Raw genomic sequence first — 22,470 nt, 5'->3', positions numbered from 1 at the left:
TAGCGAGGGAACCTGAGTTTGCGTCCCTGGATCCAGTCAAGCCTATGGCTGTAGCTACCTCTGTTCTTCAAGTTCTATGAGCCAATATTATTATTGTTACCGTTTTTGCTTAACCAGTTTGAGTTGTGCTTCTAATAGCACTATGAGTCATGACAACTACACCCTTCCCCAAGCTTACTCTCACCTACTAATGGCTGTCCCATAGCCAAAGACACATGTGCTTATTTGCTGTATTAGTAAGTCTGTCGGTTAACACAGGGTGCACACCAAAGAATGCTTGGTTTCTTAGGAGGGATCAGGCGTAACGGATTTGGAAAACTGTTAACAGAGGAGATGAGAAACCCATGGAGAGGAAGAGGACTGGCAGGCACCTTGAGCAAGAACGGCAAACATTTAGTTTGGAGTGAGAGGACTAGTGCCTTCTTGAGAAACTAGGCCAAAGGAGTTTATCTGTTCAGTCTTGTTGTGGGCCAGGGTATGACACTGGGCAAGACATTTTATTAATGAGCAGGATCAAGGAGGGTGCGTTTGGAGGTAGAGGAGTTGGGAAGCGAAGGGACCCCGTTCTGGAAGTCATAGCCACAAGAATCTGTCTCCACATAACCACTGAATGCGAGGAGCTAGACAGCTCCCCAGAAGCGCAGTAATGGAGAGCCAAGGGGGTAGAGTTCTGTTTTCTCAGCCCTTCTTTGTGTTTTTATGTTAGGACTGATCCTTATTTGAAGGTCATAAGCTTTTTTATACAACAAGGTTCTGTTTGTAATCTTTTCTTAGGAACACAAGCTAGGTCCCAGCAACCTCAGGGGCAGGGATGCTCACTAACGTTGGCCCTCATCTTGGAAGAGGTAGAGGCAGGACTCAATCCTGGGTGCTCGGATGGCCAGGCCACATTCCCTGAGTGCTAAATTTGAGATTTAAAATTCATTACAAGGAGATCAACCTGTGAGCTATAAGGTGCCCTGTTATGGACTGCATGGTTTTTGTGTCCCCCCAAAATTCAGGTTCAAGCCCTAACCCCCACTGCATCTCTCTGGAGATGGGACCTCTAAGGAAGTGATTAGGTTAAATAAGGTCATAAGAATGGGACCCTGATCTGATAAAAGTAGCGTCCTTACAGGACACCAGAGAGCCAGCTCCTCCTCTCTCTCCTCACACACGTGTTAAGGAAACACATACGAGGACACAGCAAGGAGGTGGCTGTCCACAAACCAGGAAGAAAGTTCTCACCAGAAGATGAATTGGCTAGAAATCTGATCTTGGACTCCTAGCCTCCAGAACTAGGAGAAAAAACATTTTACGTGTTTGAGCTACCCAGTCTGTATTTTGTTATGGTAGCCGGAGCAGACTAAGACATGCACCCCCAAAACGATGTCAGTGATGAACATAAGCAGATTAACTATAGGACACAAAAATAAAAAAAATGATCTGCTCGCCATACTTACATTATTGCTACCGCTACCTTCTTGTCTGCTCCCGACCAGGGCAGCGAAGGCCTGGTCCTCAGCCCGGCCACTTCCCCCGTCTAGTACGGATGCGGTTGTAAGAGCAGAACTTCAAGGTCACCCGGCTTCGGGGTGCCACAGTCTGAGACTTGCGCTGCTCGAAGTATTACAGACTAGGGCCTCACGCACAACACAATTCAAGTCCAAAGTCAACAAGCTTTCCTTGAAAATAGATTTAATCTTATTCAAATTACAAATGCTCTAAGTCTCTCTCCAAAACCACCTCCAAGGTTCTCCTCCTGACATATGAAAAATTTTCTGGGGAAAAGTTTTGAAGAGAGTAAAAGAAAACATCACATTTTTTTTAGTGTTGATCCATCAAAAGGTACATAATCAAAAAAATGTCAGTGTCTGACCTGTCCACGAGGTGTCTGGATCATTCATCTGAAGGAAAAAGGGGAGGGGAGAATCACAGTCACCGCTGCGATTTGTGGTGCAAGGACGTTTTTATCTGCCATGTCAGGTAACACTGGCATAATATGCAAAGACCCGTGACCCTCAAGGGAAGGTTTCAAGGAGCAGAGGACAACAGGAGCAGGAACGAGGACGGGGGTGCCTTCCGACAAGACTTATTTGTGTCCAGACGAACATTAACAGGCCAAGAGTGAAAAATCGACATTCTGTGATCAGTGACTTTACAGACAAGCTCAAGTTCTCTCTATCTGGCACCACTGACATTCCCACCATTCTAGCTTCCAAATTCTAGAAAAAGAGAAAAAGATTCACAAAAATAGAGAAAGTAGAAACCGCTCATTCTGTGCCTGGAGGAGTGGCGCCAGTTGCTTCGGTGCTCACATGCTGCAGTGCGCGAGGCCGGCACAGGCGGGGGTCTCTGCACCAAGGGCCCTGAGGGCTAGTGGCGCTTCGCTTCCCCCGGCGCAGCTCCGAGCGCAGCTGACCTACTTGGCCATCTTGCGGATCATGTAGTTGAGGATGCCCCCGTTGTGGAAATAAGCGAGCTCCACGTCTGTGTCGAACCTCAGGATGGCCTGGAAGGTCTTCCCGGTATCCAGCTGTGACGACAAAGAAGTAGAGGAGAACCAGTGGGGGGGAGGCCAGGCAGCTGTCAGGAGGGACGCCCACCCTGCCCTCGGAGCTGCCCCTGAACACGTCCACACAGCAGCAGAGCCAGCAGCACCTGGGGGCACGTGCTGTCCTGGCTCCCACCCAGACTGGGTGAATCGGGGGCTGCATTTGGACAAGATCCCCCCAGCCAACTCCTCTGCACAGTAAAGCCCGTGGGGTACGAAAGATGGAGGTGACGGACACCCGAGGACCAGGTCTCTTGGGGCAGCAGCTACTGGTGATGCTAGGGATGGTATTTTCTAGACCCTCTCTGGGAGCTGTGGGTTGGCAGAAGTCTCATTAAGGTTGTCCCTTAGGCAGCTGGTCTAGCTGCTGACCCTGGGACCTCAGCGCTGGGCACCTGCCTCACCTCACCTCACCTCGGGGGCTGTCACTTTTACCTTTGGGCTAATCAAACCCTGGGGCCTGGGGTGAGGCTCAGGAATGGGGTGTGTCTGCATTTTGATAATAAAAAGGTGTTTTTAGATCATGTGAAAATGTCCAGTCTCCGAGCTCCTAACACTCTTTGGGCTAAAGAGACATTGGGAGTCAGAGGAGACAGTGGGGCTGGTTGGGGCTGGGGAGTAAGAAAGGAACTGATGGTAAGTCCATGAGTAAACAGAAATAAGTCATCAATCAACAGGTGTCCTCCTGTGCTGTGAAGGCAGAGCAGGTCCAGCAGAACTCCTAGGTCTGACACACTCCTGCTGAGTGACTGTTTTCCTTCCAAATTCCACTCATTTCCTTCTCACGGGATTGGTGATGAACGCACGGTCCCGTTCACTTGGGCCTGGCACGGGGAGGCTCCGGCTTACCTTGACCTGCACTTTCATTCGTGGTGTGAGGTTTTCTGGAATGATGATGGTGTATCGTTCCCGCCCTGTGAGTCCCAGGGTGTCTGCAGTCTCCCCAGGGAGATATTCGAGGGGAATTACCCCCATTCCCACCAAGTTACTGCGGTGAATGCGCTCGTAACTCTCAGCCAGGACAGCTTTGATTCCCTGAGGAGCCAAGACAGTACATTGGACACAGTTCCCATTTTCTTTAGACCCACAGAAACTTTACAAAAGGCTTCTTAAGTCAAAACTCCTCTCACACCCCAATTCTTTATAAGTACCAATGAGTCGTTTACATAAACAGTGACTCTAGTTATAAATAACAAAGCAGCTGGTCTGGACTGTCTGCAATGTACAGGCAGCATAACAAAGTGGATTCTCTCATTCCAGCCTCCACCAACCCTAGGAGGTAGACGCTACTAGCACCCTCTCTTCACCCACACAGTCAGTGGTAGTATCTGGTATTTGAACCCATGCAGTTTGACCACACACTTGGCTGCTTTGTGATGCATCTCTTAGCGCACTTCCACTGTATCTGGAATCCACATGGCAAAAAAACATAAAAAATTTTTCTTTTATTTCCCTTGATGAGGTGCAGATACAAAAGATTTAACTGAAAAAAGCAACTTTCAGAACCTACTACAGAGAAAGGAAGTGATGTGCTGCTTCTGCACTTCCTGTTTCAAGAACAGGAGATATTCCGTGCACGTGTTCACTTTGAGGGGGAGCGGCAGCTTCATAAACACGTACTATGCACGTCCCTGCGCTGCGCAGGGCTGCGGAGCGGTCATCCAGCCCCCTCTGCCGTGCGAAGAGCCCGGCGCTGCCGAGCGGAGAGCCCCCCCTCTGCCGAGCGGAGAGCCCAGCGCTGCCGAGCGGCCCGGCGCGGGCGGCTGGAACCTGGAGCCGTTCCGTACAGAAGCCCAGGGCCTCGGGGCCTCTCGCGTGCCAGTTCTCTTGGCCTTCTTCAGCTCTTACGGTCCCCACCGGCTGCATTTCTACTGCCAGCTCCCAACCCATCCCTAAAACCCTTTCCTTTTCTGTAATTTCTCTGTTCTTTTCAGCAGCTTCTAGAGAAGGCAGCCTTTGATATATTACCAAGTAAACAAAGAACATCTTTTGTCCCCCCACAGAATACAATGATTGATAAAAAACAAAACAAAGCCATAGGTGTGATGTTGAAAGAGATTTACGGAAGCCTGGACGTCCGGGGGGAGCCCGCCAGACCCCGCCTCCTTTATGTACGTGTGGACGTCCCCGTATGCGGTGTTTCCCAAGGTTTACTTTGCTCGAGCTATACATCACTGAGATTGGCACCAGCTGAGTCCTCTTACCCAACCCTGAGAATGCAAGCTGAGCAGGACGCGTCCCTGCTTTCGGGGCCAGCGGACGCTCCAGAGGTACAAGCCATCTGCCCCCTGCACGGCCCCTCCATGGGGACACCTCACGGGGCTCAGGCCCTGAAACGGCCGAAGGTTCTGAAGAGCTGCCTGTCTACATCCAGAGAGAGCTTCCTTTTCCCTTGAGGGTCTGTAAGCCAACTCACGGGCAGTGAAAAGCCACTGGAAAAAGTGCACTCTCCAAGTCTGGCCAAGCACAGGCTCCTTACTTTTACCCTCCCGTGACCCTCCTAAGGGACATGGGAGCAGCGGCCCGGGCTTACTGTCCTCCTGGGACAATGACCTGAAATACATCCCCGGTCCTCAACCTGCGTATTATGGAAACCATGCCATTTTCCCCTTAAAAAAAGACATACATACACACATTTGAAAGTAATTTCAGAGACTTCACAGACCCTCCTCCCAACTGCTCCACAGACACCCCCACAGATCCATGGTTCCCAGAATATGAAATGTGATCTCAGGAACCAGTTCACCTCTACATTACCCTTCACCGAGTGAGGCGAAGGCGGATCCATCAAGAAGCAGGAGCAGAACAAGCATCTCACGCTTTCCTGAGCTTGCCTGCTGGGATCCCTGCACGTCACACTCACCAGGAGGAAAGGGCCCTTGGCCGCCCAGTCTCGGGAGCTGCCTGAGCCGTACTCTTTGCCGGCCAGGACGATCAGGGGAAGGCCTGCCTGCTGGTACTGCTCAGCGGCATCGAACACGTCAAGCTGAGGAAGAGAAAAGCAAGGTTTACAGATGCAGCACAGAGTGTGATATGGGCCAGTGGGACCTGGTGGGAAGCACAGGCCCGAGTCAACACAAAGCCAACAGAAAACTCAACCCATCAGTGGCCTGGCTTACAAATCTCTAATAACTCCATCTATTCACCCCTACCAATGAATTTTATATTCTTTTAACTGAAATGCCTAGTTTTTGTCCTGGTTTTTGAAAAACATTCAAATCCTAAGGCATCAAGGGAAAAAAAGAAAGTAGATCAGACTTTTCCCCCTCTTCCATTGATTAAACTATTTTAAAGCTTAGAAAACAGAGCATCCCGCCTAAACCTGGGTTTTGACTCAGTCTCAGAGACTCAGGGATGGTCACTTGAGAAGGGTAGCAACCACAAAGAAGGTGACATGTTCTGAAATTATATAAAATGCAAACATACATACATTTATTTATTTTAGGTAGAAAGAGAGCGAGTGCGAGTGGGGGAAGGGGCAAAGGGAGAGAGAGAATCCTCGAGCAGACTCCCTGATGAGCGCAGAGCCTGGCGCAGCGCTCGATTCCAGGACCCTGAGATCGCGACCTGAACCAAAATCAAAAGTCAGCCGCTCAACTAACGGGGCCACCCAGGCGCCCCAAAATGCAAACTTTTATTAGTCACCTTCTACAAGGAGGTCAAGGCAGAGACAGTAGAAACACCGGTGGAAGCACAGATCGGTAAGGGACAGGAGAGGATTAACGAATATTTTGGTATGTATGAGAAACACCTTCACAAACAGCTTCATTTGTTTCTCACAAGAACTCTGAATCTTCTGCTGTGCCAAGACTTCACGAAGACACTGGATATCATTGCTGGTGATATGAAACAATTGTTCTTCCTGGTTACTTAAGTAAAAAAAAAAGAAAGAAAAAGAAAAAAATCCCTCAAGAGAGGGTTTCCTTCAAAAGAAGCTCTAGAAAGGTATATAATCAACCTCTCAAGTGAGCTTTCTCAAATTACTATTTCGGTGGGCTGACGGAGCTGCGTAGTGGCACATGCTGTGACCCAAATCTGGGGAGCTTATAAAGCAATGGCTCCCTGCACGTTCCCTCTCTTCTAAAGAAGAGGAACAAAATTTGGTGGTTTCTTCCATTGTTGTGCCTCCGCATCTCCAGTATTATATTAAAACTGCCAGTTCGCTATTTCTCCAGTTTTGTTATCTATCAATTTCCTGCTTTGATGGGGATTTAGTTCTTTCTTTTTAAAAGGATTTTATTTATTTAATTATTTGAGAGAGAGAGCATGCATGAGTGGAAGGACGGACAGAGGGAGAGGAAGAGAATCCTGAAGCAGATTCCCCGCTGAGCACAGAGCCCGATGCAGGGCTCGATTCCAAGACCCTGAGATCATGACCTGAGCTGAAATCAAGAGTCAGATGCTTAACCGACTGAACCACCCAGGCACCCTGGGGATTTAGTTCTCTTAACTACCATTCCGCTGGGTCCCCTCTCCCCCTCCACCCAATATATAATTATGTCATACATTTTGGGTAAGTCAATATTTAGTGTTTGCACTACTTTGACTATGTGAATGTTATTTGTAGCTGGGTCAAGTAATGTACTCTGATTTCCTTTTCTTGGTGATTATAAAAAAAATTCCACTGGAATTAATAGTTCTCTTTTTGTGTGTGTACTTACCTGTTTCTATGTCCCAGGCCATCAGTTAATCCCCAAACACTCTGCCTAAAGTACAAATCTTCTCTAAAGACATTCAAATGTATCAGGCAGTCTGTCATTTAAAAATCTTTTCCAAAGGGGCACCTAGGTGGCTCATCGGGTCATAATCTCAGGGTCCTGGGGGACTGAGCCCCAATCAGGAGCCTGCCTCTCCCTCTGCCCCTCGCTCTGCTCATGTTCTCTCTCTCACATAAATAAAATCTTAAATAATAATAATAATAAAAATAAAAATCTTTTCCACGGACATCTCTCTCCTGGAGCTTCAGTCCTACTCTAATTTGGACTGATTCTTCTCTAGAGATGGTGCATTCCTGTAATGGAAGAATCTTTCTTCACAAACATCCTGGGGGTTCCCTGCATTTCCTTTCCCTGGATCTTACATCTTCCCCTTTTTTGGCTTATTCCCTCATTTTGGTAAAAAGCATTCACCAACTGGCTTCCTGAGACAGGGATTGAGGAGTATCTTTAAAGTTTCTGAATCTGAATGTGTTATTACTTTAACACGGGATATGGGATTTTGGGGTGCAAGCCAGTCTAAGTTTCCAGCGTTGGTTTGAGCACTGCTGATCCCCAGCACATCGTACAGAAGCTGTTTTTCCCTCTTCGGAAGTTTCTAGATCTTCCCCTTATCTCTGCTGTTCCTAACTTCACACCGATGCGATTTGGAGCTGGTCTTCCGTAATCATGTGGGGGTATTCAGTGGCTGTCATGTGGAGTCGGATCTTGCAGTCGGGGAATTTTCCTTGTGTTACTTCCTGGATAATTTCCTCTCTTCTCTTCTTAGCATCTCTGTTTAGTCAGATGCTGAGTCTCCTCATTTTAGTCTTTAATTTTCTTATACTTTCTAATTTTTCCTTTGTCTTTCTGTTCTATATTCTGAGAGATTTTCTCAACTAATCAACTTTTCCTATGAAATATTTTGGGGGCTTTTTTTTTTTTTTTAAACAGCCTTTTCTTTCTAAATTACTATTTATTTTTTATCAAGAGCCCTTTGTCATCCTTTGATTATGCCAACAGAAAATCATTTCATCACTCTGAGAAGATAATCTTTTTTTCGTTTTCTTCTACTCTTTGCATTATCTTTCTTTCCCTTCCCCTGTGCCCCTCCCCCCATTCTTTGTCTAAGTCTATCTTTCAAGTTCAAGGCTTGGCTCAAATGTCTGTTCATCTCTGATTCTGTCTCCTTATTTAAGATGAGGCCCTGAACATCTGACCAGAAGTTCTGTGTCATGACAGGGCTTGTAAATACGTGAGGTTCACTATGACAGTCAGTACACTGGAGGCCCCCCAGCGTCTATACTGCACATCTTTCCCCTTGTCTCTTGGGCATTCCACCACCTAACTGTATCTTTAATAGTTTGTTTATCATCCTTGCTCTTCACTGCACAACTACCTGCCGGCACCGACTTTATGTTGGGTCCTGGTGATCAGTGATTACCTATGAAGGGTTTGTTTTACCAAAATATAATCTGTTACAAGTGAGGCGGTGTGGGTGGTGGCAAACCGCACTGATGCTGGAGCCAGGCTACCTGGGTTTTGTTTTGAAGACTGACTGATTGATTGATTTTAGCGGGGGAGGGGCAGAGGAAAAGAGAGAAACTTAAGCGGACTCCGCACCTAGCGTGGAGACTGTTGCGGGGCTCGATCTCAGGCTTCCGAGATCTTGACCTGAGCTGAAAGCAAGAGTCGGATGCTCCACCAACTTAGCCACCCAGGCGCCCCCAGACTCCCTGGGTCTTAATCTCCATTTTTATTATCTTAAAAGATGGACAGTTATCTCCCTCAAAGGGTTGTTATGAGGATTACATAAGTCAACATAGGCAAAGAGCTTAGAACGGTACGTGGGATGTAGTAAGTTCCATGTAAATACTAGCTGTTATTATTTTAAGTAAGTCAGGAGGTGATTTCTCAAGTAACTTAAACAGTTCTGAAGCAGCTTTACAGCGTCTGTTGAAAAGGGAAGTGACGCCGAGGGCCCATGACATACGCCAGATACTCTGCTCCATGTTTTATACATGTCATTCCATTTAAGCTTAAGCCTCAGAGCCTTATGGGGTGGATATCCTACTTCGCAGGTGAGAAAAATGAGGCTCAGAGAGGGCAATAACTAGCTGAAAGCTCCAGAGCTGGTAGGTTGGACTCAAGGCGCAGGCTCTCCCACCTCTCACATGCCTCCCTCCCGTCTGGGAACGAACAGTGCCAACTGTGACAGGCCAACTGCAAATGGCTCCCGTCAGGACCCAGGCAGGCCTTCGCGGGCCTCTACGTTCCTTCTTCCCCTCATGGGATGGGGACTTAAATTAAATGCTAATAAAGTCATACAATAGCACCTGTTGGTAAGTATCCTCTACGTTAACCTGGAAGTTCCCCCTCAAATACTCTGAACTGACGACATTTCACCCAGAGGCTTTGTAAATTCAACTCCCAGGAAATGAGGTTTAGTTACATCATGAAGCAGAATCTCTAAGCAGGAAGAGAAAGCTGTAAAACTTTAAAGGGCATCTCTACCCATGCTGAACTCTCTCGAAACAAGAGGTAGCATGGGGCTATGAAGAAAAAATGAGACCCAAAGGAAAGCGACTGTGTAAATACCCAACCACGCAGAGCCTGACAAAGACACAGTACTCACAATTTCTCCAGAGGGCAGATGTATCGTCTGTGGTGCCTGCTTGTTCAAAAATTTGTTTAATAAGCGAATGTTGGCAAACGTCCCCCGTGCCATGATGGCATCATTACCTCGGCGGGAGCCATAGGAGTTGAATTCTCGTGGAGTCAAGCTAATAATGCAAACAGGAAAGGAGTTAGGTTAGTGAACTGAGCAAAGATAAAACTTAGCTTCCATCAAGAAAAGAGAGAAACCACAGACCTAGATATCTAAGTCTACCGAGCATCACTCTCCAAGGCAGGAACGCTGTTCCTGTATCTTCTGCTGAGGGCAGAGTCAGAGGTCAGAGGTGGGGCAAGGAAGGGGGGAAATCAGCATTCTCCCAGGGTCAACTGCTAGTTTTATAAATCTGGGTAGAAAAACCAAGAGGAACTCTAATGAGTATTTATTTTACTGATTCAGTTGGGTAGCCTAGAAAGCTTCACAAAAGATGAAATATAAAAATGGGTAAGAAAAAGGAAATCAAAAGAGTAATCAGTGTGGGCCAGTCAGGTGGAGCCACGAGTGAGGGCAACATAAAATGCACTCTGTGAACGAACCGGAAGGAGGTATAAATTTGTCCCCAAGTCATCAAGAACTCAAGGTACTGGGCAGACACATGACTGGCAACATGATTTACAATTTTCATGAGATAAAAATCAGAGTACTGCCGAAGAGGCAGAACAGCTCTTCCTGGTCCTGGAACAAAGAAAAATCCTGTCTGTGGGCCCAGTGAAAGGACACTTTGTGACAGCAGGACCATCTTACAATTAACACAGCCATCAGCTCACTGGGCTGTTTCTTAAAATGCTAGGACGTGTGTGTGAGGGGTAATCTGATCTCACAGTGAGATGTGATCTGGAGATTGAGAGAGGTTAGGCTTTAGGGGCAGGTGAGCGTGTCTACAGACTCCTGAAACTGTATCCAGAATATGCTGGGGATAGGTGCACTTTTCCGGGAAAGTATGATACTTCTTTTCATTCAATTCCCTAAAGAGTCCATGTCTCAAAAGTGTCAACAATCACCAACCAAAAAAAGTATTGGTCACTGCTTGTTTCCTTAGTTTCTTTCTCCGGCCTCAACCTCTATGTTTCTCTGTTTGTGAATCCTTTTCTCCTATTCACTCATTCATTCATTCATTCATTCAAGAACTCTTTATTGAGCACCAGCTATGTGCTAAGAACTGTTTTCGGGGCTTGAGGATGAAGATTCCTGCCTTTGCAGGGCTTACATTCTAAAAGGCGGAGACAAAGAAAAAATCATAATACAAAAATGAGCATCTTACATAAGTGTTACTAGATTGTGGTTAATAACTGAGGGGAAAAAAGTAGATCAAGACGAAGAGAACAGGAGTACGGTGGGTGGGGGCGACCTCATGGAGGAGGACTTGAACTGGCAAGGGAGTTAGCCGGACAGATATTTTGGGGAAGAGCATCCAACAGGAAAAAACAGCCAGCTCAACCAAAGGCTCTCAGGCAGAAGGGTATTTGGCCTTGCCCGGAACATTCAGCAAACAAGGCAGCCGCCAGTGTAGCTACAGTGGTGTGGGGGAGGGGGAAGAACAGGGATTGCTGACCCCTCTCGAATATCACCTGCCCTTGTTTGCTCAACGATGCACTTAGGTCTCCCATTCAAAGTACAATCATGTCCCTTCACAATCTCACCACAGGTGTCCGTGTGTACGAAGTCCCTGTACCTTTAATACAGTTGTTGCCCCATGTTAAAAAAAAATCTTGAGACAGACTCGTGTGTCCCCTGCTCTAGAGGTGGGCTAGGTTCCGAGACTCACAGCACTCCCATCTCTGGGGAACGTGCAGTACTTTTGCTCTGAAGGTGACTGTCCCATAGGACGCACCAGGAGGGGGCGAGACTGAGTGAGGCTCAGTAGGACCGAGGGGCGTGAAGAAAACACCGCAGCCACCAGGGAAGTGAGATGGGGCCAAGGCCGTCTCCCTCTCCCACTGACCGAAAAAGAAAAAGGAAAGAAGTAAAGAAAGAACAAAAAAGGTGTTGGGTTTGTTCTTAGGTCAGCTCTGGGCCCATCCCCGAAGACGCTGATACGGGAGGTGCGGCCGGAAGCCAGGAATGTTTCTCTTCCGGTTGATTCCCGCGGAACGTCCGATGTGGCACGGGCTCCGATCACTGTCGGCGTATTAGAGCACAGCAGATGACACGGTAGAGTCCCCGTTAAAGTCGGTCTGTGACTGAAGGATCGGTCACTGGGTGCGTCAGCAGCGGCGCAGGGCAGGGGACCCCCCGCCGAGTACGCCGCAGGCGGAGAGCAGGGCCTGGACTCTAAGGGGGACACTTGCGCAGAAGGAAGGTCCCCTCTGCTGGGGTTTCTGTGCTGACGGCATCTCCCAAGGACGCGGGGAAGCAGCACACAGAACGGATGACTGGTTTTCAAGCCTCAGGGTTTGGTGAAAAACCAGTGTCTGATTCAAAAGAGAACATGTGAAAAGAAATACTGGCCTCATTCACTCCATTTTTGCCTTTCAGTCTTTCTTCCCCTCACTCACACTTACCCTCTGTTAGTTAAGTAGCGAGCGGCGGGGCTGTTTCTCGCGATATTTCCAGCCGGAGAGATGTGGTCGGTTGTCACAGAATCCCCCAAATTTAACAGCACGTAGGCATCCACTATAGACTTCGGGGGCTGGATATCCAAAGTCTAGCAAAGAACACAGCAAGTTAGCGCCGGCTCAGGTTTTCTGCAGCAAGTCACCAGGGGAGTCTCAACAGTTTCCACGGTCCTCCGTGGACCTGAACGGGATGACAGACCTACATCGCTGCACATAAAATTCTAGGTTTTTTCATTTTATCAGGGGTGCTTAGAGAAGCCAGGTGAATTTACTCAAAACATTCACACCCCACCCTTGAAGGGAGGCAAAGTATTGGGCCTATTCCCTCAAAAGACAGAGATGCAGCCGCAAATGACCTTCTCTGTCTCCACATCCAGGGAACTCAGATGCTGAGGACAGCTAGAACCCTGACTTCTATTCCCCTCCTCTTCCCACCCGGGGAGCATGGACTCCCTGATCATCAGTCATCAGTAAGATTTCCCTTGTTGTTTTGAGTATAAGGTTTAAATCTAGCAGGCCCAGGGATGTTTTGCTGGGACAGTCAGTCCTCAGACTTTTCTGAGTCTATGTCCAGGTGGTACGGGACGGCCACGGCGTGTCTGCACAGCCACAGGACGGAGACACTGCAAGTCCACTAGAGCCAAATACGCCAGCTTCTCAGAGCTCTCGCCGTATTGTCTGCTTGGGTTTGTAAAGGTTTCAATGGAAGGTGCAGTTACAGCAAGAGCAGAAGGTAATCAAGTAGACTTTATGAAGAAACATTTTGAAAAACTTATTTTGTTAAAAATAAAAAAGTCATACCAGGTTTTCAAAGAATGGTGGCGACTTAATGTATGTAGATTTGGGGTTCCAGCAATATAGCTTGTCCGATGGGGCTGCTAAGGCGTTCCAGCTTTCATTCACGGTCTTACCAACAATAAAAAAGATAAAAGAAAGAAAAGCAAATCTTATCACATTCCACTCTAAGGAAAGTTCGACATGTAAGCAGAAACTACATATTCTAAGAGCACAATAAAAAATCATTCTTAGCACAGTACCCTCTAGGTACGCCAAGTGAAACAGTCAAAGACAGACACCGTGATCTCCCTGACATGTGGAATCTAAAAAAGAAAACTAACAAGGCACAAACAGATCCATAAACTCAGAGAACTGATGGTTGCCAGAGGGGAGGGGAGGTGCGAGGATGGGCAAAAAAGGGGTACAAGGGAGGAGGAGGTACAGGCTTCCAGTTGTGGAATGAAGAAGTCACGGGGATGAAAGGTACAGCGTAGGGAATTCAGTCAACGGTATTGTAATAGTGTAGAATGGTGACAGACGGTGGCTACACTTGGGTAATGCACAGAGTCGTCCGATCACGATGCTGTACACCTGACACCAATGTGACATTGTGTGTCAACTGTACTTCCGTAAAACCAAACCCAAACAGTTCTTATTCTAGTCACACGCAAGAGCTCCTTTACACTAAGACGTCATGCCAGATGACTTAAAAATACATATACACTGTGACAGGCAGCCTCGAAGATGGCCCCAAGGACCTGCCCCCGACCTTTCTGGCATGCACACCCTTGAGCGATCGCTTCCTGCTGAGTGTGGGCCGAGCCTGGTGACTCGTTTCCGAGATTAGGTTATAAACAGACTGCCTTCTGTCTCACCCCTTCCCCCTTGCTCTGATAGAAGCCAGGACCATGCTGTGAGCTGTGAAGAGACCCCCGAGCAAGGCAATGGGGGAGGCCTCTAGCGAACTGTCAGCAGGGAACTGAGGCCCTCAGTCGGACAGCTGTGAAGCATTATTATCCTGCCAACAACCACTCGAGTGGCCTTGGAAGTGGACCCTTCCCCAGCTGAGCCTTCCAATGAGCTGCAGCACCAAAGGACACCTTGGTTGGAGCCTTGTGAAGGCAGAGGTGCCCAGGTAAGCCACACATGATTTCTGATCCGCAGAAACCATGAGATTTAATGAACGCGATTTCTAAGTTTTGGGAAAATTTGTTGCACAGCAAGAGATAACTTATCCATAGACATAATATAACTTAGGAGACAATAATCCAGATTGTACCAAAGGGGGAATCATTTACTCTCTGAAGATTTGGGGAAGTAGATGTCTAGGTCGTGTGGACACTGGATAGCAAGTGACAGCTGCTAAGCATTAAAGTCAGCTTGACCCGTCCACGAGGCCATGACCTCAGCCTTTGGAGAAATGCATTTAACCCAGCACCCAACAAACTTGCTCGTACCATGTCCCGATGTGCAACCTGTGGGAGGGCATAGTGCATGAATATGACCCCACTGGACCCTCTTCCCCAGAGAGTCTGCTCTCTTATGTCAAACCCAAGCCCCAGTCAGCGTTCTTTGGGTCAGCCTAACACAGAAAGCAGAGAAAGGAATAACATCTAAGGGTCTCGGAAAATGATACTGAGCCCCACACATTTTCTCCCTATTTGTCAAATGCACAGAAAGGTTTATTTATTTCAGTAGTTTGGTGCTTTTTCCTCAGTGGCTTTTTAATTTTTTTTAAGCATCCAAATAATTCTGAGAGGTGCATGCAACCAATGAACGCTACCTCAGTGACATGCTAGAGTGACACCCGGGACCCTCACCCACAGCTGACATAACAGCCAGGGGTCTGAGGAGGGGGCGGTTACGGCGAGCTGGCTAGGAATCACACACAACCTGAGGCCTCCCTGCTTCGGGCTGCAGCCAAATCTGGGGCCTTGTCCAAATCGGGGAACGGCTGGGGAGTGTGGGGTGTGCGAAAATGTAAGTCACAGGAGAAAAGGACTGAGAACCACTTCCTTCGTTATCTGAAGAAAGAAACGTGACTTTCTTTAGTGTCCGTTGCCATCGGCCTCGGGGTCTGCAGAGATGCCACAAAGGGGTGGCTGTTCCCTGGACCCGTGAGGGCAGAGCGGGCGGGACCTACCTCTATCTTCTGGTAGACCTCCTTAAACATGCCGGGGATCACGTACTGCCGCTCCACCGCCTGGATCTCGTCTCTGGTTGGCCAGATATCTTTCAGAAATACCTCTTGTCCCTTTGCATTGACCCCTGCAGAAAACAAGTTAATTAAGGAGAACAACTGCATTTAATACCCCGTTTTCATGAATCCATCCAGTCAAATCCCATTCTCCATGGTAGACACGTTCTGTGAAGTCCATGCAAACTCTGTCATGAAGCGTGAATCCCTGGTGCCGGGGGATGTGTGTTAGGCTCCTGACAGGCTCTCCTCACAATGTTTTTGGCACCTGATCAATACGTAACCTTGCTTCATGTGTGCTTCTGCTTCAAGACAGCTTACCTAGTACATCTTGCTGATGCGTTCATGCTGACGTCCCAGGCAGCAGCACTACAACTCATGCCTTGAACAAGGTCTGCCTCCCACAAGGCACCCCCCAGCCTCCTCGGCCTCCGTACTCTAGACGGCACTTCGGCACTAGGCTTGGGGGCTGTTTTAAAAAGTGAAATCACGATGGAGCACCTGGGTGGCTCAGTCATTAGGCGTCTGCCTTCGGCTCGGGGCGTGATCCCAGAGTCCTGGGATCGAGCCCCACATCGGGCTCCTCCGCTATGAGCCTGCTTCTTCCTCTCCCACTCCCCCTGCTTGTGTTCCCTCTCTCACTGGCTGTCTCCCTCTCTGTCAAATAAATAAATAAAATCTTTAAAAAAATAGTGAAATCACCAAAACCACAAGAATGTGGAAAAACATGGCACTACACAGAGCACGGACAGGATACGTGTTTACAGTATGAGAGCTGAGAGGAGAAGGCAGAGCCCTGCCTCGCTCGGCTGCAGCTGAGAACGCGCACGTGGAGTCAAGTCTTCACCCCTCTGTACGTGTCCGGAAATGGCCATGGAGGCAAGATGAGTCTTGATTCGGGGGCTATGTTAGTGAAGAGGCAAATTTGCAAATATCCAATCCACACATAATGAGCATCAACTATAGCTCTGGTGGTAATTTCAGTTGAAGGGGTGCTGTTTTCGTATTATTTAATCTACTGAGAACAGATGGAGGAGGACACAGCGACCTCCAGAGGAAAGGAAACAAAGCGTCATTTCTCCAGATCTGGGGAAGGTGAACTACGCTGGATCCGTTAAAACAGTGCCCCGCAGTAGATCAAAGCAGGAGCTGGAAAGAGAACTGGGGAAGAAGCCAGAGCAGCACGCTTTCTCTGACTTTCCGGATTTGTTTCCTTTTGTCGTCCCTGGTCCTTCAGTCAATCCTTGTCTGTTCCAGTTCTGTCTTCGCCGTGTATGGGGGAAGAAAGAAAAGACTCTCCTCATCTTTGTTAGTTCTATGCCTCGTTATTTATTAACCAAAGTGGTTACTTTCCCTAGAGTAGTATTTTCAAGTTCACCGGAAAACAAACAAACAAACAAGGACAGCCACACAACCGACATCTTACCCAGTGGCTCCTTCTCAAAGTTGATCCTGATGGTCCCAGCAATCGCATAGGCTATCACCAAGGGCGGAGAGGCTAAATAGTTGGCCCGGGTATTGGGGTGGACTCGACCTTCAAAATTCCTGTTCCCAGAGAGTACTCCAACAGCGACCAGGTCTCCCTGTGCCCGGCAAGAGAAAGATCGGTCACATGGAGAAGGGGCTGCCCAGGCTTTTGTCTTAGGCCACCTGCTGAACTCTCCCATCATGGGGGGAGTTCTTTAACCTCCCTTTCACCTGGTCCTCTGCCTGTGGGGAGAAGAGCACGCACGGGTATCCTTGGGGAGACACTCTGGGTCAAAGGACACCAAGAGACATGGTTTCTGCTCCCGAGGAAATCCCAGGTGCATCACAGGGCAGCCTCGTGGCGATTTCGCCACCCAGGGCCTGAGAGCAGGAGGGAAAGTCCAACAGTTGAAAGCTAAAGGAAATCACACTGACCTCTGTTGTTCCGTAATTCATGCAAACCAAATCGTGCTTCTCAACGCTACAGAATTTATGGGACAAAAATCAAGCCCATGCAATGTAGTTTTGATTGCACTATTTGCGTGGAGACATGTGTGACTCTGTGCCAGTTTTCAGATGACGAGGGACACACAGCTCTGGAGCCATCTGTAGTCCAAGAGCCCATGCGTGCCAGGCACTGCGCCAGGTCCTTCACACCCAGTCATCTCTGTGCTCACAACTCTGCGAAACAGGTGCTATCATCATCCCTAATTTATAGCTGGGAAAACTGAGGCACGAGGTCAAGAGCTAGTCAGGTTAGCTTGACTCCAAAGACCATACGTCTAAACACATCCCCTACTGCGCTGGGTCTTCCTGAGATGACCAGCATTCTGGTCGCACACCATATGGAACGAGCCAACAGCTCCGAAGCCCCACAGACTCCTCGACCATTACCTGCGTGATGGCTTCGACCACAGGTTCGGGTAAGGGCCCACTGTTGCCGATGCAGGTCATGCAACCGTAGCCCACCACATCAAACCTAGGCGCCGGAAGAGAAGCAGGACGGAGAGTGAGTCTCAGCGAGCCGCTGTGCTGGGGACAGTTCTAGAGACCTCTGATTTAAATCTACTCGCCAGCTGCAAGACTCATTAGATACCATCAGATAAGCTGACGTGTGTTACAAGGTAACACCTGAGAAACATGTGGAATAAATACAACTGAAGCGATGGTATGAAAGAAAATTCCTCCTCACCCCAGCTGGGACAGAAACGGCATGACCCCGCTCTCTCGCAGGTAGTAGGTGACCACCCCGCTTCCAGGAGACAGGCTAGTTTTGATGTAAGGCTTCACGTTCAGGCCGGCAGTCACAGCTTTCTTTGCTAACAGTCCTGTGAAATGGTAAACACCGAGACAGCGTGGGGTGGCCGCCCACTCTAGGTGCCAGGGCGGGTTCGGAAAAGAGACCCACCCCTTGGTCTGCGTCACCTGCCACCCCTGACAAAGCCCCGTCCATGGCGCTGTCTGCGATCTCTGCTGCCTAGCACTAATCAACAGCTCACTGGCCCAAAGTCATTTACACGAACGCGGTAAACTCAAAATGGAAACGATAGGCTTTTTTTTTTAAAGAGATAAACCTAAAAACATTTAGGAATATATTACAGAATAAGTTTTTAACTTTTGGAGGGTGAAGCAATCTTTCTAATTACATTTTATTTGGATGGAAAAAAATTGGTAGGGCCCTTTCTGAAAGGATATGAACTGTGTAATGGTTGGTGAGGAGTGCAGTCAGTCTAGAGTAAGAATCTAGTCCCCAGGTATTTCTTCTGAAGTAGAAAATCAAGAGCTCTAGGCCACTGGAATTTTGGCAAATACAGAGACTATCACAGAGACACTGGGTGCTCTCTTATGACATGTCACAGAATTTGGAAAGAAATGAAGAGTGGGGGTAAAAAGGCACAAAAGGCCATAGACAAGCTGGTGACTTAAGGAGACTTGTTTGCTCCAGACGTGAAAAGCTGAGGGATCGACAGATGAATTCTTGGACGAAGAAGGTTTTCTTATGTACTTGTGCACTTTATAAAAAAAAAACTCCTCGATGGATGATCTTTGGTCTACGGACACAACAGGAACTCTTGGGAATGATCAAAAAATCTGGACATGAAAGAGACTTCTAATAAAACTCTGTACGTAAATATTAACTATTGACCAGAATTGCGCAACAGCCAAGTTAAGTTTTATCAACCAGTGCCCTGTGTCCTAATTCAGATGCACTTACAATACTTCTAAGACAGACTGAAGTCCACTGTACAAAAACTATCAGGGGTTTTACAGAGACTAATCTGTGAACTGAAAACAGTTTTTTTTCTTCTAGAGTCTGACACAAGATTCTAAGCTTTACCGGAAATTCATTTTTTCTTTCCTCTACTTATTTTCAGCGTTAATTCTAAAGACTAGTATGCATTATGTATTCTACTTTAGATACTTTGCTTTGGACACCCGTTATTGTGTAAACACTTCTGGGCCAACAAATCTCTGCATCTGGAAAAGACAAGGTTCGGGGAACTATGCGTAGATTCAGGTAAGCCCCAGGATCATGTCTTGAAAGATTTCCGCCCACATGTCCACATCAGCACGGGGAGGGATTCAGATGCGCTCACCTGCTCCTAACATCACGGATGGATTACTGGTGTTTGTGCAGCTAGTAATGGCAGCGATGACCACAGAACCATGAGTAAGGGTGAACTCGCTAGTATTATAGATAAACGTCTTATGGTCATTATGATGGTCCAGAGCAACCTGGAATCCTTTAAACCCTTGCTGTGGGAAGAAAAAAAAAATGCAAGAAAAAAAAAAACACAGTGAAATGTTCTCACTTTAGAAGAAAAAAGAAATACCTTGGTAACTATAATTTTAAAAGCCAATTTTTAACAAAACATAAATATCTCAGCCAGTGAACTCTGAAATGCTATACAGAAAAATCAAAGTCCTCTTTATTTTTAGATTTTTTTTTTTTTTGAGAAACAGAGTGCACACAAGCTAGGGGGAGGGGTTGAGGGAGAGGGAGAAGCAGGCTACCCACTGAGCAGGGAGCCGACATGGGACTCGATCCCAGGACCCTGGGATCATGACCTGAGCCGAAGGCAGATGCTTAACTGACTGAGCCACCCAGGTATCCCCATTATTTTTAAATCTTTATAAAAGGCAGTCATAATTTCTGACTCTTACTCTGCTTTGAAGTCCTATTAACAATTACTTACTTCTCATCACAAAAGCGAAAATGCTACAATTACAAATTTAGTTCCAAGTGAGTCTAACTAAACCCGATGACATTATTGTAGAGTTTCATGGATATGAACCAAGGCCACTGATTCTAACATGATGGAAATTTAGAAAAATGTGTCCTTCTGGCCAGATTCGACTAATCATGGTCAGTAAGGCTAATCAAATACAGCTGAACGTTTATGTGGTATCATGCTCGTGGCCCAAGAATAAAACTTATCACATATCTTAATCATCATTTGGGGAGATGTTCATTGAAAACCTACTGCGTACAAGACGTTATGCTAGGTACTTTGCGCAGTACGAAGGTGATTCTGACACAAATCCTCTACTCAAATATACGGTCCAATAAGGGAAGTCAGCCCTGCAAATAATATGAAGGACCAGCAATGTAAGTTTAAGAACATGGATGCCATCCAAGGGTTTCAGATCAAATGCCATGAAGGTTCAAACGAGGGACCAATGACTTTCTGCTCTGAGATGTGAGGCCATGCTGTGGAGACTGATGGACCCCGACATGCAGGGAGGGGGCGGAACCATGCAGGTGGGTGGAGGCAGGGCATGAGTGAAAGTACAACAGCCAGAAAAGCTGGGGCAAGTCGAAGGCACAGTGGGATGAGAGTCATACGAAAAGCAGGTGTGCTTTTAAAAAGGTGGGCTGAGTTGTGTTCACAGACGGTAAAGGGCTCTGAGGAAGCTGCGTGGCTCTTGGCTAACGGGAGAGGCACCAAGGACTTCACGATGGAGAGGAAATGCCCTCAGCGTCAGGCTTCGGGAAGCTTCATCGCTGGTGGGTGGAAAGCAGCGTGGGCTCTAAGACATGGGGTGTGGCCTGGGTCGGGGGACCTCCATATGCTTCTCCCCGGCCCTACCTTGGCTCCGAGGCAGCTCTCAAAGTCCTTTTTCATGTCAGTCACGGCAACTTTGTCCTGAGGCCTTTTTGGTCCACTGCAGCAAGGCACGACCGTTCTCAAATTTAATTCCACAACCTGTCCACCCGAAAGAGAAGGAACTCAAGAGCTGACACTGTACCCTCAGAAAGAAAACGCAAGCTGGGCCAGAGAACCGAAAACACCACAACCACAACAACAAACTAAACCATCACATTCACAAACAAGGACTCAGTGTTCTTCATACTTTAGGAATGAATTTCCAAAGGTCAGGATGGGCACGTAAGTGGTATGGGACAGGCAGGGAACCTTGTCACCTCTCGGAGAGACCAGGGAGTGGGCCGAGCTGCTGGCCATCGTCTTCTAGGCATTCATCTTTGCAAAGCAGCTAATGCATCCTTTCTAATGCCTAGCTTAGTCTGAGACGGGTTTTCTACAAAAGTGATACATAAACCATTGTACTTTTTTCTAAAGTGTAGAGCTGGTGGGATGCCACCATTCAGTCATCAATGCCAGGCAATGGGCCTGGGTGTAGTCGAGTATTTCCTTCCCTCAGTACGCCATGAAACAAAACCAGGCTCCCACATCTAGGTGACCCTCTGGGCTTGCCTGTTGAGAAAAATGTGGACTCAGTTTGCTCCCCAGAAATGAATGAAGGTAAGTCACTGGATAACCCAGAACTAATTGCTCTGCTTAACCCCCATTTCTTTTCCATCTACAGTGCTGAGCCGAGCCTTTAAACAGCCCTGCTCCTGCTGGTGAAGCCCTTCTTCAAAGGTCTTCCACACGAGGGGGTCAATCAGTAGGTCAGAAAGCGGGCACACACTCAACCCAATGGCCAGGAGAAAAGGAAGAAGTTATTTTATGTTTATAATTCCTTATCTTCTTAATTGCTTCAGTCTTTTACAGCCTTGTTCTTCTGTGATGACTTGGCAGTGACTAATTTCCTACAAGTACGCCCCCTCAGAAAAAAACATACACAACTAAAATCACAGCCTCAAGGGAAAGGAAATGCACTCTCTCATACCTGGGCAAAGTCTGGGTCTTGAGAGGAGTCACTGAAATCCCGAAACATTCCTACAGCTTGAAGATACTTTTTCATCTGCTTTACTTTTTCTTCATCACGACCTAAATGGGTATTTTAAGAAATAACAAGTAATAGAGGTTAATTACTTTCTCCACCAGCAATTGCACAAGTAAGGTGAATTTCCCTTACACACACACTAAAAGCTTTGCTGGTATTTCGACTTTCTGTCTAATACTCTGACTCTCTGGCTGATGCTGCTGTTTACTAGGGGTCATTAACTGATCTGGACTATTTCTGAAGCAGATTCTGGTCCTACCTGTAAATACTCCCCCTCTCTTTGGTCATCGTCCTTCATTCAGAGGACCTCAGGCTTAGGTCATTACGAGAGCACACCTTCGTTAGTAAGATGACTTGCTTCCCGTCAAATAACTAGTAGA

The 22,470-nt window shown here is 47.5% G+C and overlaps 1 protein-coding gene across 2 annotated transcripts in view; it reads right to left on the bottom strand.

Annotated features, from left to right (window-relative positions):
• Positions 1-1,660: 1,660 nt before the first annotated feature.
• ACO1 (aconitase 1) overlaps positions 1,661-22,470 on the bottom strand; it is a 54,207-nt gene continuing 33,397 nt past the window's right edge. For both annotated transcript variants that reach the window (XM_026506409.4, XM_048223182.2), the window contains exons 9-21: positions 22,034-22,134; positions 20,989-21,105; positions 19,495-19,654; positions 18,090-18,225; positions 17,792-17,876; positions 16,857-17,013; positions 15,377-15,501; positions 13,258-13,362; positions 12,403-12,545; positions 9,863-10,010; positions 5,397-5,519; positions 3,383-3,568; positions 1,661-2,515 (exon numbers count right to left, since the gene is read on the bottom strand). In XM_026506409.4, coding sequence (XP_026362194.1) covers positions 2,402-2,515; positions 3,383-3,568; positions 5,397-5,519; positions 9,863-10,010; positions 12,403-12,545; positions 13,258-13,362; positions 15,377-15,501; positions 16,857-17,013; positions 17,792-17,876; positions 18,090-18,225; positions 19,495-19,654; positions 20,989-21,105; positions 22,034-22,134 — 1,700 coding nt within the window. In that variant the 3' untranslated portion in view covers positions 1,661-2,401. The remainder of the gene's footprint in view (positions 2,516-3,382; positions 3,569-5,396; positions 5,520-9,862; positions 10,011-12,402; positions 12,546-13,257; positions 13,363-15,376; positions 15,502-16,856; positions 17,014-17,791; positions 17,877-18,089; positions 18,226-19,494; positions 19,655-20,988; positions 21,106-22,033; positions 22,135-22,470) is intronic.

Source organism: Ursus arctos, unplaced genomic scaffold, assembly GCF_023065955.2.
Source record: "Ursus arctos isolate Adak ecotype North America unplaced genomic scaffold, UrsArc2.0 scaffold_18, whole genome shotgun sequence".
In the NCBI taxonomy this organism is placed as follows: domain Eukaryota; kingdom Metazoa; phylum Chordata; class Mammalia; order Carnivora; family Ursidae; genus Ursus; species Ursus arctos.
This window is presented reverse-complemented; position numbering and strand designations above follow the sequence as displayed.